The sequence below is a fragment of the Melospiza georgiana genome, chromosome 10 (assembly GCF_028018845.1).
Source record: "Melospiza georgiana isolate bMelGeo1 chromosome 10, bMelGeo1.pri, whole genome shotgun sequence".
Classification (NCBI taxonomy): Eukaryota; Metazoa; Chordata; class Aves; order Passeriformes; family Passerellidae; genus Melospiza; species Melospiza georgiana.
In genome coordinates, this window is record NC_080439.1 from 18309019 (window position 1) to 18323537 (window position 14519).

The 14519-nt window shown below is 44.2% G+C and overlaps 1 protein-coding gene across 3 annotated transcripts in view; it reads right to left on the minus strand.

The window, feature by feature from the left end:
• Positions 1-7237: 7237 nt before the first annotated feature.
• The window catches only part of PXYLP1 (2-phosphoxylose phosphatase 1), a 45068-nt gene continuing 37786 nt past the window's right edge, over positions 7238-14519 (minus strand). For all 3 annotated transcript variants that reach the window (XM_058031113.1, XM_058031112.1, XM_058031111.1), the window contains 2 exons: positions 10885-11024; positions 7238-9576 (listed from right to left, as the gene is read on the minus strand). In XM_058031113.1, the coding sequence (XP_057887096.1) occupies positions 8645-9576; positions 10885-11024 (1072 nt within the window). In that variant the 3' untranslated portion in view covers positions 7238-8644. The remainder of the gene's footprint in view (positions 9577-10884; positions 11025-14519) is intronic.

The window sequence follows — 14519 nt, forward strand, 5'->3', positions numbered from 1 at the left end:
GGCTCTCATTCTTTGAGTTATCCTGAGAGCTATTTCTAATAAATATAGATGAGAGGAACCTTCAAAGGTTGCACCAGCTGTTTTAACAATATTTCCTACTGGTGAAATAATGTATTTCAACATGCTCGAGAGCTCCAAGAGGCCAAAGAATTGTGACTGCTTCTGTGATAAATTGAAAGCTTAAGAGAAAGAGGATGAAACATGTTTCATACTCAACCCATATTCATTATTTAAAAGCACACAGGATTGAGAAAACATGACCTGGATTCTGTACTGATGAAATTATGCCATTTAAAAAAGAAACTAAAGCAAACACTACATTCCCTATTCCACAGCAATAAGTAAATTGCTCATAGTGTGTTTAGAGTTAGAAGTGTGCACAATGAACCATTTACTAATCTATCATCTTTCCATCCACAAATTAACCACACAGGATTACAGAACAGTCTGGGCTGAAGGATCATCAATCCAACTTCATATTCTCTGTGCCACATCCAGAAATATTCAAAGGGATTTCATAACATATTTCAGTTTTGAGCTTGCATGCAAAATGTTCTCTGCACCTGCTGTTACCAGTGGCTAATATTTGACATCCTGTATTTTTCTTATTTCATTCATATACTTTCAATATTTATGTTCTCTGATCAGACATGTTCCAAACCCAGCATATAGCTAACAAAATATCTTCACAACAGCCTAAGGTGGATGAAATCTATACCATATTTATAGGGAAATAAACATTTGTGCAACAAGTATGACTGTCGAGTATGCCAGTGCTCATTTACTCCCTCTGTAGATACATGAGAGCATAAATACAGGAAATTTAAAAAGCATTTGAAGCTGGGGTCCAACATCAGCACAGGGCATGAGCTCAACCTGCATCCAAATTCTCTGGATGAAGCAGGAGACTGCTTAGGGTGGCATTCCAGTTATTTGGAGGAAATCCTTTCTGGGGATTTGCTGGAGGGAGAGGAGATCCTGTCCCCAGGGAAAGCCCAGGCTTGCACATTCCATGGGGCTGTGCTGCTGCCCAGAGCCGCTCACACACACACAGACACACACAGGGCTGCGGGGAGCGGAGCGTGTGCCTCAGCCTCGCCCCGCCATCCCTCAGCTGCCACCACTTACACACGAGGCACTTCGGAATGTGCCCTTTGGAGCCATTCCCGTACCTCACATCAGCGCCCGGGTGTCCGCAGCTTTGCTGCTGGTCCCGTTTTGGGGAGCCGTGAGGATCCCGCAGCGTGGCCCGTCCTGGGCCCGTCTCCAGGACACGCTCCCCCGGAGAGGCAGGCCCGGCCCGGGGTGTCTCGGTGCAGCTTCACTCCGTCCTGATTCCACAGCACGTTCCCCGCTTTGGGTGCCGCATCCCGGCACTCCGTACCCGAACCGAGCCGCAGGAGCGGGCAGGACACGGTCCCGGTGCCCTCCTCCGGCATCCCGGGGCTGCTCCGGCTCACGGAGCATCCTCAGCATCCTCCTCCCACTCAGCTCCGTGAGGCCCGGCCGGCACCTGCAGCCCCGTGTGCCCCCCACAGCCCTGTGTGCCCCCCACAGTCACATGTGCCCCCGACAGCCCCCTCACAGCCCCGTGTGCCCCCCACAGCCCCCTCACAGCCCTGTGTGCCCCCCACAGCCCCCTCACAGCCCTGTGCGCCCCCCACAGCCCCCTCACAGCCCCGTGTGCCCCCCACAGCCCCCTCACAGCCCTGTGTGCCCCCGACAGCCCCCTCACAGCCCTGTGTGCCCGTCACAGCCCTGTGTGCCCCCCACAGCCCCCTCACAGCCCTGTGTGCCCCCCACAGCCCCCTCACAGCCCTGTGTGCCCCCCACAGCCCTGTGTGCCCCCCACAGTCACATGTGCCCCCGACAGCCCCCTCACAGCCCCGTGTGCCCCCCACAGCCCCCTCACAGCCCTGTGTGCCCCCCACAGCCCCCTCACAGCCCCGTGTGCCCCCCACAGCCTTGTGTGCCCCTCACAGCCCTGTGTGCCCTCCACAGCCCCCCACAGCCCTGTGTGCCCCCCACAGTCCCATGTGCCCCCCACAGCCCCCTCACAGCCCTGTGTGCCCCCCACAGTCCCCTCACAGCCCTGTGTGCCCCCCACAGTCCCATGTGCCCCCACAGCCCCCTCACAGCCCTGTGTGCCCCCTACAACCCCCTCACAGCCCCATGTGCCCCCCACAGCCCCATGTGCCACTCACACCCCCCCACAGCCCCGTGTGCCCCCCACAGCCCCCTCAGAGCCCTGGGTATGAGAGAACCTTGCAGGTGGAATTGCAGGATTGAGAATCTGAACCACACTTAGAAAATTCGACTTCTTGCATCCGATGAAGGAGTTGGAAGATAGTAAAGGGGTCTATTTCCCTGACAAAAAACGAGGTGTACCATTTGTGTTGTGATCTGATGTCGAGGAAGTAACACCACGACCTCTAATTAAAATTGAAACCATCGATGACGGCCAAGGTCAGCAAACTGCTATTAAAAACATGTGAGCACTGAGTCACTGGCAAAGCCCCAGGCAGGATTTTTCAGTGTTGCTCCACAAACATCAGAGGATGGCAGCAGTGAATAGGGCAACAGCTCCAGAGCAGGAGCAAACCTGCAGGATCCAACCTGCAGCAGGGAGGCAATGGGGCAGCAGGGAAGGCGCAGGGCCAGAGCCACAGGCACAGCAGCACCCCACAGCAACTCCAGCCAAGGGCCCAAGGAGCACCCCAGGAGCTATCGAGGACACAGAAAGGCTGCTTTCCCTCCTGCCGTTGGCTTCCAGCATTTGCAGGAAGTTTTCCTCCTGGCAAAGCAGGCAAAGTGAGGTCTGCTCCCCAGCAAGTGGTTTACGAAAATTACGGACGGCAAGCAGTCAGTCCTTTGTGAGAAGGGGAGATTCAAATCCAGTGGTTTCACAGGGACACATGGGTCCTGCTGTGACAATTACCTTACATTCTCTGCCAGTCAGAACGAGCAGCCCAGATTCACAACAAGCCCTCACAGCTAATGAGCCCCTGTCTGGCTGTGTTTAAGCTAGCTGCCTCCTCCTTACAAACACCACTTTAGAGCAGCACGGCCTGCTTCCAGTCCCCTCTGAAAAGCAAAAGTATTTTTATCACTCTTCAACAAGATGCAGTGCTCTCTCTTACCAAAACCCCAATTACCAGATTGCAGTCCCAAGTTAAATATTAACAGGCAAAACTCTCCCTAAACCTACTTACCTCTGGGTTCACAGCTAAAGGGTTAGGAACACAGCTGAGAGCACACTAATTGCTGACAAATGTCATCTTACACCAGTCCTATTACATAGTCATGGACATCATTTAATCCCCCTTGGAAGAGGTTTAAGCAAAAAGACATCTCTCGTGCTTGAGATAGGACTCAAGCCATTATTGTTGTCCATTTGACAGCTAAAAATGACAGTAGCTATTAATCATCCTTCAAGATATGCCTGACTTATGCATGTATGAGCAAAGCAGAAAAGCACTGCAGCCTGTTACTTATAAAGGTTTGGTTGTTGAAGGTTTTTTTTTAAAGGGACTGAATTGGTCAAAAGGCCCTTATAACTAGCATTGCTAAAGAAGAGCATTCAGTATGCAATCAGTTCAAAAAGGAAAATGAAATTAACAACCAGTGGATCAATACTGATTCATTAGGAACCAGACTTGATTCCATCTCTGTTACTCACCACTTTTGGGGACAGACAAACTTTTAAAAAGATGAAACAATTATCCCTCTCATCATCTAAATCTGCTGAATCCCTTCTTAGGTCACTCTGCTTCTGATAACAAAACTGTTTGGGTCTATCCAGTAGCTACAGCTGTGCCTACACAGGTCCAAGCAGGAGGAGGACAGCAGTGTGTCCAGTAGCTGGCCCTGGACCTTTAACCTTCCAGTTACTTCAGCCACTGCTGCCTACACTCCAGCAGTCACAAACACACCCTGCAGACACCCTGCAGCTGCCCCTAGACTTTCCTTCTGTCCTGTAGCTGGCCATTGGTCCTCAGTCTCCTGGTGAGGAACAGCTTCAAACCACTGCCTCTGTACCTGCTCCAGGAAAGGTGGATGCAAGAAGCCACATTGTCTATTTGCTATTTTCTATTTTTCATCTTTTATCCTACATATCCTGTTTTGCAAGGACCTACAGGAACAACTTCTGCTCAAACTTTCCCCTCCCACATCTTCCCATGACCATTTTACAATGGCATCTGTAAGGCTGTGTCCTGGGGTGATGCTATGACGCTGTAGCCCCTACCGTGGCCTTTATCCCCACACGTGGGTCCTGTAACTTAAGGCTGGGAGGGCAAGCAGGGGAAATTCCTCAGCGAGCAGTTTGTGTTCAGTTCTCAGAGATGCCTCACTCTCTCTACTGTGCAGCCAGGAGAGCTGTGTCTCTGCTTTTAGCTAGCTCGTTTGTTAGCTGGGGCACGGAGTTCTCCTGGGGCTGTGGCCGGTTCTTCGGGAACTGTTCCGCTGTGCTGCGGTCCAAAATCCGGGCCAGCCCCGGGAGCCCCAGCCCGCGGCCCGGCGGGAGCGGCTGCAGGGACATCCCGGCCCCGGACCCTGGGAGAAGCCGAGCAGGACTAAAAATCTATCAGCTTTCTGCACAATGAGAAGGTTATTACCTAACATTATTCATTCTTTTTTTTTTTTCCATGCTTGCATTCTCTCCATTAAATAACAAGGGGGTTTTTTTTCACTTTCCTCCAAGAAATTCCTTTCAAACCTGTGAGGAGGCTGCCCAAACCTATCTTTCTTTAGAGGGCACATTCATTTTAGGATGTTTCCTCCTAATTTGTCTCAAACTGAGACAGACTGCCAAACAGGTGATTTTTTTTACCCTGCCAAAAAGACTTAGAATGCAAATTGGACTGCTTCACATTTCAAATGCCATCACTTTTTTTTTCACCCTACATTTTTACTTTCAACAGAAGAAAAAATAATTATTATTTTGGCCAGGGCATCCTAAAGGAATAGCTTAAGTGTAATTATAAATCACTTTTTAAAATGGCTCTCCAGATCATATGGAAATAACAAGCTTAATGGTGTTTGATTTCAGTTTGAAGGAAATTAACAAAGTTCAGACTCTATCACATCTCAAGTGCTTGAATAAGGTCATAGTACTCACATACAGCATAGCTTCTTCCATGTGAACAAGGGGGAAGGAACAAAACTGCAAGGCAAGCAAACTGAGACCAAACCAGAAAAGTGACAGGAAAAAATAATACTCTGCTTTATACTTCCATACAGAATAGGCTTTACTAATTTCAAAAATAATTCTGCTGAAAAGTGTACGGCTGATTTTAGTACACAGGCAAGCAAAGCTGTAGAATACCTGCAGAATACACCTTTGCTCAACAACACGAATGACACTTCAAAATTACCAGCACAGCTGTCATTACTCCTTCTTCACCCCACAAGGGTTTGAGCCTCTCACATAGACACCTATTCACTTAAACCACGGGAATGAAGGTCTCATTCTGAGACTGCAGGATGAAATCCACCCACGGGTCACCTGGTTTTAATTCTTCCTTTTCCCGGTGTGATTCCCGCGGCCCGCGCTGCAGCGCACGGAGCCGCCACGCGAGGGCGCCGCAGCCCCGCCGCGCCCCCGCTCCCATCCCCGGGGATCCCGCTCCCGATGCCGGCGGCGCCGGGAATTCGCCTTGGCAGCCTTCCCTCCTCTTTTCATGCACTAACAACAATACACGGCAGCTCAGGCCAAGCCGTTTGGCACTCGCAGCGTGCAAGGAGCGTTTGGAGCTAAAGCTGTTACGGCTTCCTAGAAATGGAACAAATGGAGGGGAGGAGTGGGCAGGGAGAGACGGGACATCAGCACGGAGCCGGAAAATGAGCTGGACCGGGAGAGGAAGCACTGCACGGATTTCATTCACAGTACAACTACTCAACATGTTTAAACATCAGTTTCTGAATACCGTGTTTAGCACACAACAAAACAGCCCACTCCTACATCGGTTTCAAGCCGAGAGCAAGATCTCAAGCAGCATTCCTTAAAGCAGCAACACTTGATTAAACTGTGCAACTGCTCAAGCCACTGTTTCCCAGGTGGTACAGCTAATTCATCAGTGCACCCCTACAGAAAGGCCATTTATCAATTCCAGGATTACTAAATTCTCACCAATTCTTCTTTTCATTGTTCAGGTACTTACATTTGTTACCTTAAACCAACTATAAATCCACTTGAAATTACAAATTGAATCATAAATTAGGTCAAACTTCAAAATGTTACAATTAATCAACTTCAGTAATGCAGTTTGCTTATCACTTTATGTCCACAGCCAGGTCCAAGGTTTGTGAGAGTGATCTCAGCCCTGCAGCTCTTTCCTTCAGCTCTTCTGGTGGCACTGGAGATGGATCAAGTCTTTCATTGCTGCAGATCCTCTGTGTGTATGGCTTACAGGAGATCTTAATGAACTGTGCATACACAGAAGAATAATTAGCTTTTGCCCTTTTTAAAAAAATATTTTTTACATTAAAGATTTGGTTCTGCCCATCCAGTGACCCTCAAACATACAGGTGAGCAGATACTGACAACCTGAAGCTGTAACTGAAATTTAGTTCCAGATTTCCTTAAATTCCCCAGTCCAGGTTTCTTGCCACTGCCCTGACCACAGGGGAAGCTTTTGTGGCTGAACCAGCTATCAGTGCTCTTTTCCACTCTAGGACAAGAGAGATGGAGCTGCTGGAGAGTCCCCACTGACAGCCAAGATGGTTTGGAACACCTGACATGAGGATAGAGCTGGGCCTGCTTAGCCCAGAGAAGGCTCAAGGAAATCTGAAGGTAACCATAAGAGACATCTTCACAGCGTTGGCCAGTGACAGGAGAAGAGGCAGTGGGGGCACAGTCACTACAGGAGGTCCCACCTCAACATAAAGGAAAAGTTATGGGGTCTCTGCCTTTGCTACTTATATTGGGCAAAAGGTCCCCTTCACATGATTTCTACAGTCAGCTCAACTTTCAGATTCTCCCTTCCTGTTTGCTCTCCAGCACACAAGCAGATCCAGTCTCTTAGACAGAAATGTTACCACTCCAGTGTGGTACAAAAGCCCCAAATATTCTGTCAGGATTTCTAGTTCAGTGTTCATGAAATGTTTACTTGCTCCTGCCCAGACTGGGGCCCAGGACAGATTAAATGCAGAAATCAGAAATGCAACAAGCAGCTTAACAATATCCACCTTGTTCCTGCAAACAGCTAAGCAAGTCACAATGAACATAACACAAAAACACAAAGAGACCCCAGAATTTTATTTAAAGAAACATGTTCAAATGCAGCATTGAAAACAGAGAGAGTGGAATGCCAAGAGTCAGAGAACTTATGCTGAGTTATGTTTTCTTTGACAAACTAGCACCACTGAATCACAACTCACAGACTAATTTATTTCTAGAAGTTACAAAACCTCCATCATTATAAAATTTCTAGGAATTCTATTAAAAATTGGTTCTCAATTTACTACTCCTACAGAGATGAAAGCAGTCTGAAGTTTCCATATCTACTCATTGTTCAAATTACCCATAAGAGACAGTTTATTCTTAAGTCTAAACATCCTGATCAAGGGAAAAAAATTTCTAAAAAGTGGCCTCCACAAGTCTTTACAAACTAAACAAGTAAGAAAGATCTACTGTGTTATAAATACACACAGTACAATATGTACAAGTCTGGTCTTACAAAATAAGAGCTTCCTAGTCCATAAAAATACTAACTCAACTACAAAGTTTTCTCAGTATTTAGTCAAGCTGTCTCAGGCAGTCACCATAGCAAATTCCTAAAACACTGATTTGTACCATAGCACAACAGCTTGAACGTGTTCACAATGGGAAAGAGCCCAACACTTCACCATAAAACTCATTTCTAAGCCTAATTTCCCACTCAGGTTTAGTGGTACTGTTAGTGTTTGCTACCTATTTTAATGTCACAAGGCCTTCACATGTTTCTAGACTGTGTTTGAACTATTCAAAGTGCTGAAAGTGCAATCAGAGAGTAGAGTTTTGTATCCCTTCTCCAGTACACCCTTCTCTGGCACTGGCAACAACAGCCAAGGGTTTCTAGGTCTGTGAGGTGCAGAAGGCACACGCTCATTTGTACATGCTCAGGAAGTATTCACACACACACACACACACATGCACTTTGCTTTAAGGACCATAATATTCTAATATTATGGCTTCCTCTGAGTAAAGAAATTCAAAAATTCCTTTTAAATGCCTTAATGCAGACACCTGGAATTCCTAATGACCCTGACATGAAGTGCTTAAACTGACTGTGAGATGGTGTTACAAAAAAAATGGAGTTTTGGCTTTAAACTCAGGCTATCCAAGTATTGCTCTGGAACAGAGAAACACTAAGTCTATGCTCTCTCACTATATCAAGCAAGGGCCAGGTCACATTCACCACATGGTTTATCACAACACAACAGCATTTGTGAGTATACACACACACATAACCCTTGGTATTTGTTCTTCTACTAAAGGCCATCTGCAGCCTGAATGAAAATAAAACTATTTGAAAAATGTTTCAAGCATTACCCTTCTGTACTTACACATGAAAATACAAGAAGTAAGAAAACTGAACTGTGCCTCTGCCAGAAAACAAATCACTGACATAAGTTAACACTGTCTCCTTTCCTCCTCCCTTCTCTACAGTGCTCTCCTATGACATGCATCATAGTAGCTTGTACTGTTAAAAATTAAGAACATATCCCTCTTGACAAAGTTGACAAGTTTTTCTAGTGGGCACATTGGCTTGCTGGAACGTTTATAATGATCCCTGCAAAAGGAGGTCTGGAATGTGACATCAGCCCCGTTGTATAGGATGCGGATAAAGTGTTCTTTGGGCCTCTTCCCATCCTGCCACAGCTCAAAAACTAATCTGGCAGCAAATCTGGGAAATCTGGCCTCTGTAATGCCCAAGGCACTAAGAACAGGTGACAAGGTGACATCATGTGCAGAGTAGAGGACAAACACTTCCTCCTTCTTGCCCTCTGCAATACGCTGCAGCCTACTGACAGTCTGGTTGAGGAGAGGATGAGTAGCCAACAGGGCATACAAGAAGTAAAGTTTCTTTTCCTGTCTTTCTCTCTCATCCTCCAACTGGTGTCTCTTGATTACTTTGAAGTGTTCCATACCAATGCAGCCAGCTTTGGTACATGGAAATGAGACATTATGACAGAAATAGCACAAGAGAGAATCTATAGGGTTAGAAGCTCTCAGCTGCCTGGTGGGAACGCCCACAATCTTTGCCATATCCACGTAGATCTTCTCCAAATTGCTGTTTTTCACCCGTAAGCTGTACTGCCTGCGCTGCTCCTCCTCCAGGTAGTGGTTTCTCATGGGACAGTCACAGCTTCCTGAGCAGAAAATGGTGCTCCACTGGTGCCTCATGTTAATTTTCTTCCAGTCGAAATCTGGCAGGAAGGTGTAGAGCAGGGCCAGCGCGCTCTGCAGGGTTCGGCTCTTCCCCGTGGTCTCCAGGTAGAGCTGCTTGGCTGTCCAGTCACTGGGGAGCAGTTTGTGTTTGTTGATGTAAATCTCTCTGAGCAGCTGTCCATTTCGCAGGTGTTGTACAACCCCTGCATTGTGACAGAAATTACAACACGTGATTAGAATCTTTGCAGTTATGCAAAAAAAAAAAAAAAAAATTACAGCTAGTAGCCTTACTGATAAACTTACAAAACTGAACTGCACTTATGATGACTGTAAAAAAAACTGTCTGAAACATGAGAAACTTGCTATTCTTCAGTATCTCTCATTTCTAGGAACTAGCCTGATATACAGAAAAGAAGTTGGTTCCATAAAGTTTGTTTGTAACCTCAGTGGTTTAATATTAACTCTTTGGACTAAGACACAGACTGAATGGGTCTAACATGACTATAAAAGTAAGGTGTTTTCGAAGACTGCACCTCAGTCAGGTTTTCAGGCCTGCAGAGAATGCTGCACCCCTGAAAATTTATGGCAGCCAATAAAACCACCAGCAGTCAGGACACAAATACATAAAATGTAAATTAGTGTGCAAACTCACAAAACAATCATGAGGTGTAGCAATTGTATCCAGCTTCCTTCTCCATCTTCCTTCAGAGAGTTTTTAAACTGCTTGATAATTTATGCTAAAGCTCTGCCTTTATCCAGCTGGAGAGTGTATCCTTCTCACGAGCCTAAACCTCCTCTCCAGAATCCATATTTCTTGCACAGCAGCAAAGCAATGGCCTGAAGCCTTTATGCACTAGAACGTTATGCACTGTATACCTTGCTGCAAGCCACAGGAGTCCCCAGATGCCTGCTCAGTGACACAATCTGTGTGTCTGTGCAATTTCAGTGGTGTCCTGCCTTGCTTTCTCCTGATATCACTTTGCAAGACTTTGATAGTGGCCAAGGATTCCTTCCAAAGGGATCCCACAAGAATTTGAGAGGCACCAGATGTATAAAGCATTTCCATAACACCAGGTTTGGCTGCTACATCAGCATCTCTTGTAGGAGACACAGGGCCCCTTTGAATCCCAGCCCTGTCAGTAACAGAGCACCAGATCTTCCTCAGGAGGGACTGAGCAGTGCTGTTTGTCACAAGGGTAACAGAGCAGCTCTGAGGTGTGAAGCAACATGAAAGAAAGGTGCTCTGACTTGCTACAAAGGAATTTAAATGGGATGCCAAGATTGACCAGTGTATAACAGGATTGTCAATCTATAGGACAAAGCATGGTTTCTACAACTGTTGCCACTTTTACAGTTAAGTTACACACCCCAGCATAGCTGAGGCTATGACCAACATGATAAGATGCCATAAAAAAGCATTTATGTCAATATAAAGAGAATCAGAAGGTCCCTTCTCAAGCAGACTGTGTTTAACAGAGCAGAGGATGAGACAGAGCTGCAGAGGAACTCACCTGTCTGTGTAAGCTCTCCCATTTCACACATGGAATGACTGGGGAAGTGAGGCAGGCTGCTCAGAGAACCATCCATTTGGGCTGCAGACCCTTTGGACATATGCTTAATGAAGGCTTCAAGCTGAGGATGAGAAGGTTTCCTAGAGAGATAAAAACCAAAATGTGAAACTTCCAAAAGCATATGGGAAAGCAGTTCAAGAGAGTCAAGTATTCCAAGTACGTCAGATCAGAAGTTTCGTGATGTGAAGTTATTTCCCACTGGGACAACATCTGCTCTTACTCAGGACTTTTGCAAGTATGGAAAAGAAATCTAGCTACTTACTATCTGCCAAAGAACTACAAAGAACTATGTCTTGTCACGTTAAAATTATGATATCTTCCACTTAAGTATTTTAGAGCAATTTCTGGGGGTTGCTTTGAATTCAGTTACTAATACTGTTATGTATTCAAATGAAAAAGAAAATATATTTAAAAATCCTTAAAAAACCCTCCAAAACTCTCTCATTTCTGAAGTACTAATGCTCTTTAACAGCACAGCCAAAGCCAGTTACAGTCTAAAGGGGTTCAATACAGTACTTGAGGCCGATGATTTTGAAGGAATTCTCAGATATTTTAATGTGCAATGCTGACCACAATCTCAGCTTTTATTTCTACTTCCTTCAGCCTCAAATCAAATAGCACATGTAGCCTTGATTACGTGGAACTGGAAAGCAGTACCCAGTGTCCCCATTAAAAATGGAATAATTGTTTAGGGTACTGCACTTTTATCCAGGAAAAAAGAGGCCAACACTCCTGGACACGTACACAAGTAAGATACTCTGCCGTGGAAGTAATGAATGCAGCTGGAAGAGATATTCACTAAAATATCCAAGTTAACTCACTGAAACAGAGTTCAAGTCAGTGAAAGAAAGCTTAAATCTCCCCCATTGCACTGGAAATTTCAAATACACCACGGATTCAGCTCACTGTGGTACTGCTGTGCAGAAAGATACAAAAAATCCCACAATGTAACCCAAAGGTAACCAGAACCTTTAAAAAATAAATCTGTGATCACATTCCTTCAGCAGAAATGCATTACACAAGTGGGGACTTCCTTGTTAAATGTCAGCAATTACCAAAGGTTACACAGTCACCTCTCTAATTTTGTGCAGAACTGCATCAGAAACTGCTTGGCAACCCAACTCTGCTCCAGATCTTATCTTAATAGGATGTTCAGTTTGAACACAGTTATTTTCACGTTGCTTAAAAATATATATATAAAATAAATTTTGTCAGGGATCTCTTAAATAACTGGGATTTGTGTTTACTGTTCATATTTACATTTGTTAGAAGGATAAACTATTTTGAATATAAAAACCTCAGGTCTCAAAAAGAAACCTGACTTGCATGACACACCAGAGGGAGCAGTAGCACCACTAAAGCAGGAGTGAGAGTCTGGAATAGAAGTTTGCTGGGACAAGCAAAGACATCCATGCTTACTGAGAAGAGCCAACTGAGAAACTCTCACACATGAGGGGACCCCTTGCAGAGCTCTGCTCACAACCTGCACATACAGGAGGGCTCGTAAGAATCAGTGTCTGTCAGCAGAAAGGCAGCTCATATCATTTTATAAAACTTGAATTTCCCTGTATTTAATTTCTTTTCAGGAAAAAGAAATCCTGGCAGGAAAATGTTACTATTATGCCACAACTGCCAGTAAGAAAAAAATGCAAAAGGAGACAAAAAGCATAATGAGATTAAAAATCAGACTAATTTTTTCATTTTACTTCAAATTAAAGGATAACCACCCAATTACTGATATTCTAAATCCATAGCTTCTTCTGTATATTGTAATTTTAACAGGGCAACTGAAGATCAGTATTTGCAAAGCAGAGAAAGAACAAAGCCTGATTTTTGTTTCTCAAGCAGTGGAAGCTTCCTGTGGTACAATCATACATTAGAAGCTTACTCCAGCTCCAGATGAACATTTCCAACAGAACATTTTGTACATTGCACTATTTTCACAGCCCAGCAGTGAAATCTAAAAATGGAAGAATTAAGTTGAGAAAATTAAATTACACCCATTTAGCAAATGGCTTTTTAAGCATATTACAGAAGTAGCAGGCTGAACCACCAATTTTCTAAATTTTGAACTTTGCAAAACTCTACACATTAATAAATTGACAATCAAAATTTTCCTTAAACTCTGTTCATTTAATTAATAAGCTCTGCAAATACATGTGAAAGAAAACTAACAGAACTGCTTCATCCATCCTGCTTCTTTTGCTGCTTTGCTTATAAAAGCCTGAAAGAATTCTAATGGAATCAAATCTGTGCTGATAAAATTGCCAGCAATCACTTGTGGGAAGAAAGAAAGGGAAGAAGAAAGAAAAGTATTTATCTGTACTTTGCAAAAGGATTTTTCTGAAAAAATGGCAGACAAAATAAATTAACTTTTAAGATAAAACTAGAAAAGGGATGATAATTGATGATTTTATATTCCAGTGTATTAATGGAGTGTATTAATAATATTAGACATGGAGATGCAAGTTACTTGACTTTGGATTACACTGGATTTAAGGTGAGCACAAGATAAGCCCAAGCCTGCAGAAGTGCATTATGAAATATATGAAATATGACTTTTGGACATCTTTCTGAATAGAAACTCAAAGCTTACTCCTTGTTAAACAGATATCCCTGTACAACTGGGCAAACAAACATCTATTTTTCTCAGCAGCAAGACTTGCAGCAGCACTCAGGCTCCCAGCTGACAAAGTATTCCCCCTCCCACCCCAGGACTTGGCTTTTATTTAGAATATGAATCCTCCTGTTGAATTGGCCAATTTACAGATGCTGCAGGAGATGGAGTATCCAGGCAACACGGCTGAGGCTGCTGGGGCTGCTGGAGCAGGAAGCAAAGGAAATTGCTCCGTTGTACAGCTGAAAAGACTGAATTATCCTCAAAATTTTATTTCCATAAGAGTAATCAGAAAATAAAAATGAACTAAAGAGATATCCTTCTGTAATTTTCCTGGCCTTACAATGGCAAGCTACCACATTTGCAAAAGGTAGGAGTATAGAAAATATTTCAAATTTTGTCAGAAAATGGAACAGCTTTTCATTTAAACGCACTAACAGCAGCCACACTTCCCAATTTTAGCATTTTGTTCCCTTATTTAAAATCTGTTCATTTGCCTTCTAATGATTTTATTTCTGTACAATAGAATAAATTTTATCTGTAACAAAACTGAGGATGCATCTTTTCCCTCAAATAATTAATTCAGTTGATCCTTTTGTAATTTACAACCTAAGCACTGGGATAATAGATCCCAGATTGAATACTCTGGTTTTCATGTACTAGCATTAAAATGGACCAACATTTAAATCCTTAATCAACACTTAAATATCATATTTACAAAGGTCTTAAAATGCTTTAATATCACCTTTTATTGCTACCCTGTAACCAGTGTACAAGGGAAGAAATATTGCATGACTATTTGAACTATATTATGTATTTCTGCCAGGAACAGAGCTGGCATCCTTCAATAAAATTTCCTTTTTCCTTGAGGAGTTAATACAAAAATTCATGGCAACAGCTGAGAGGAGCAAGCTTCTCACAAGGTGTTGCAGAGCCCTCAGTGCATCACTCAGTGAGT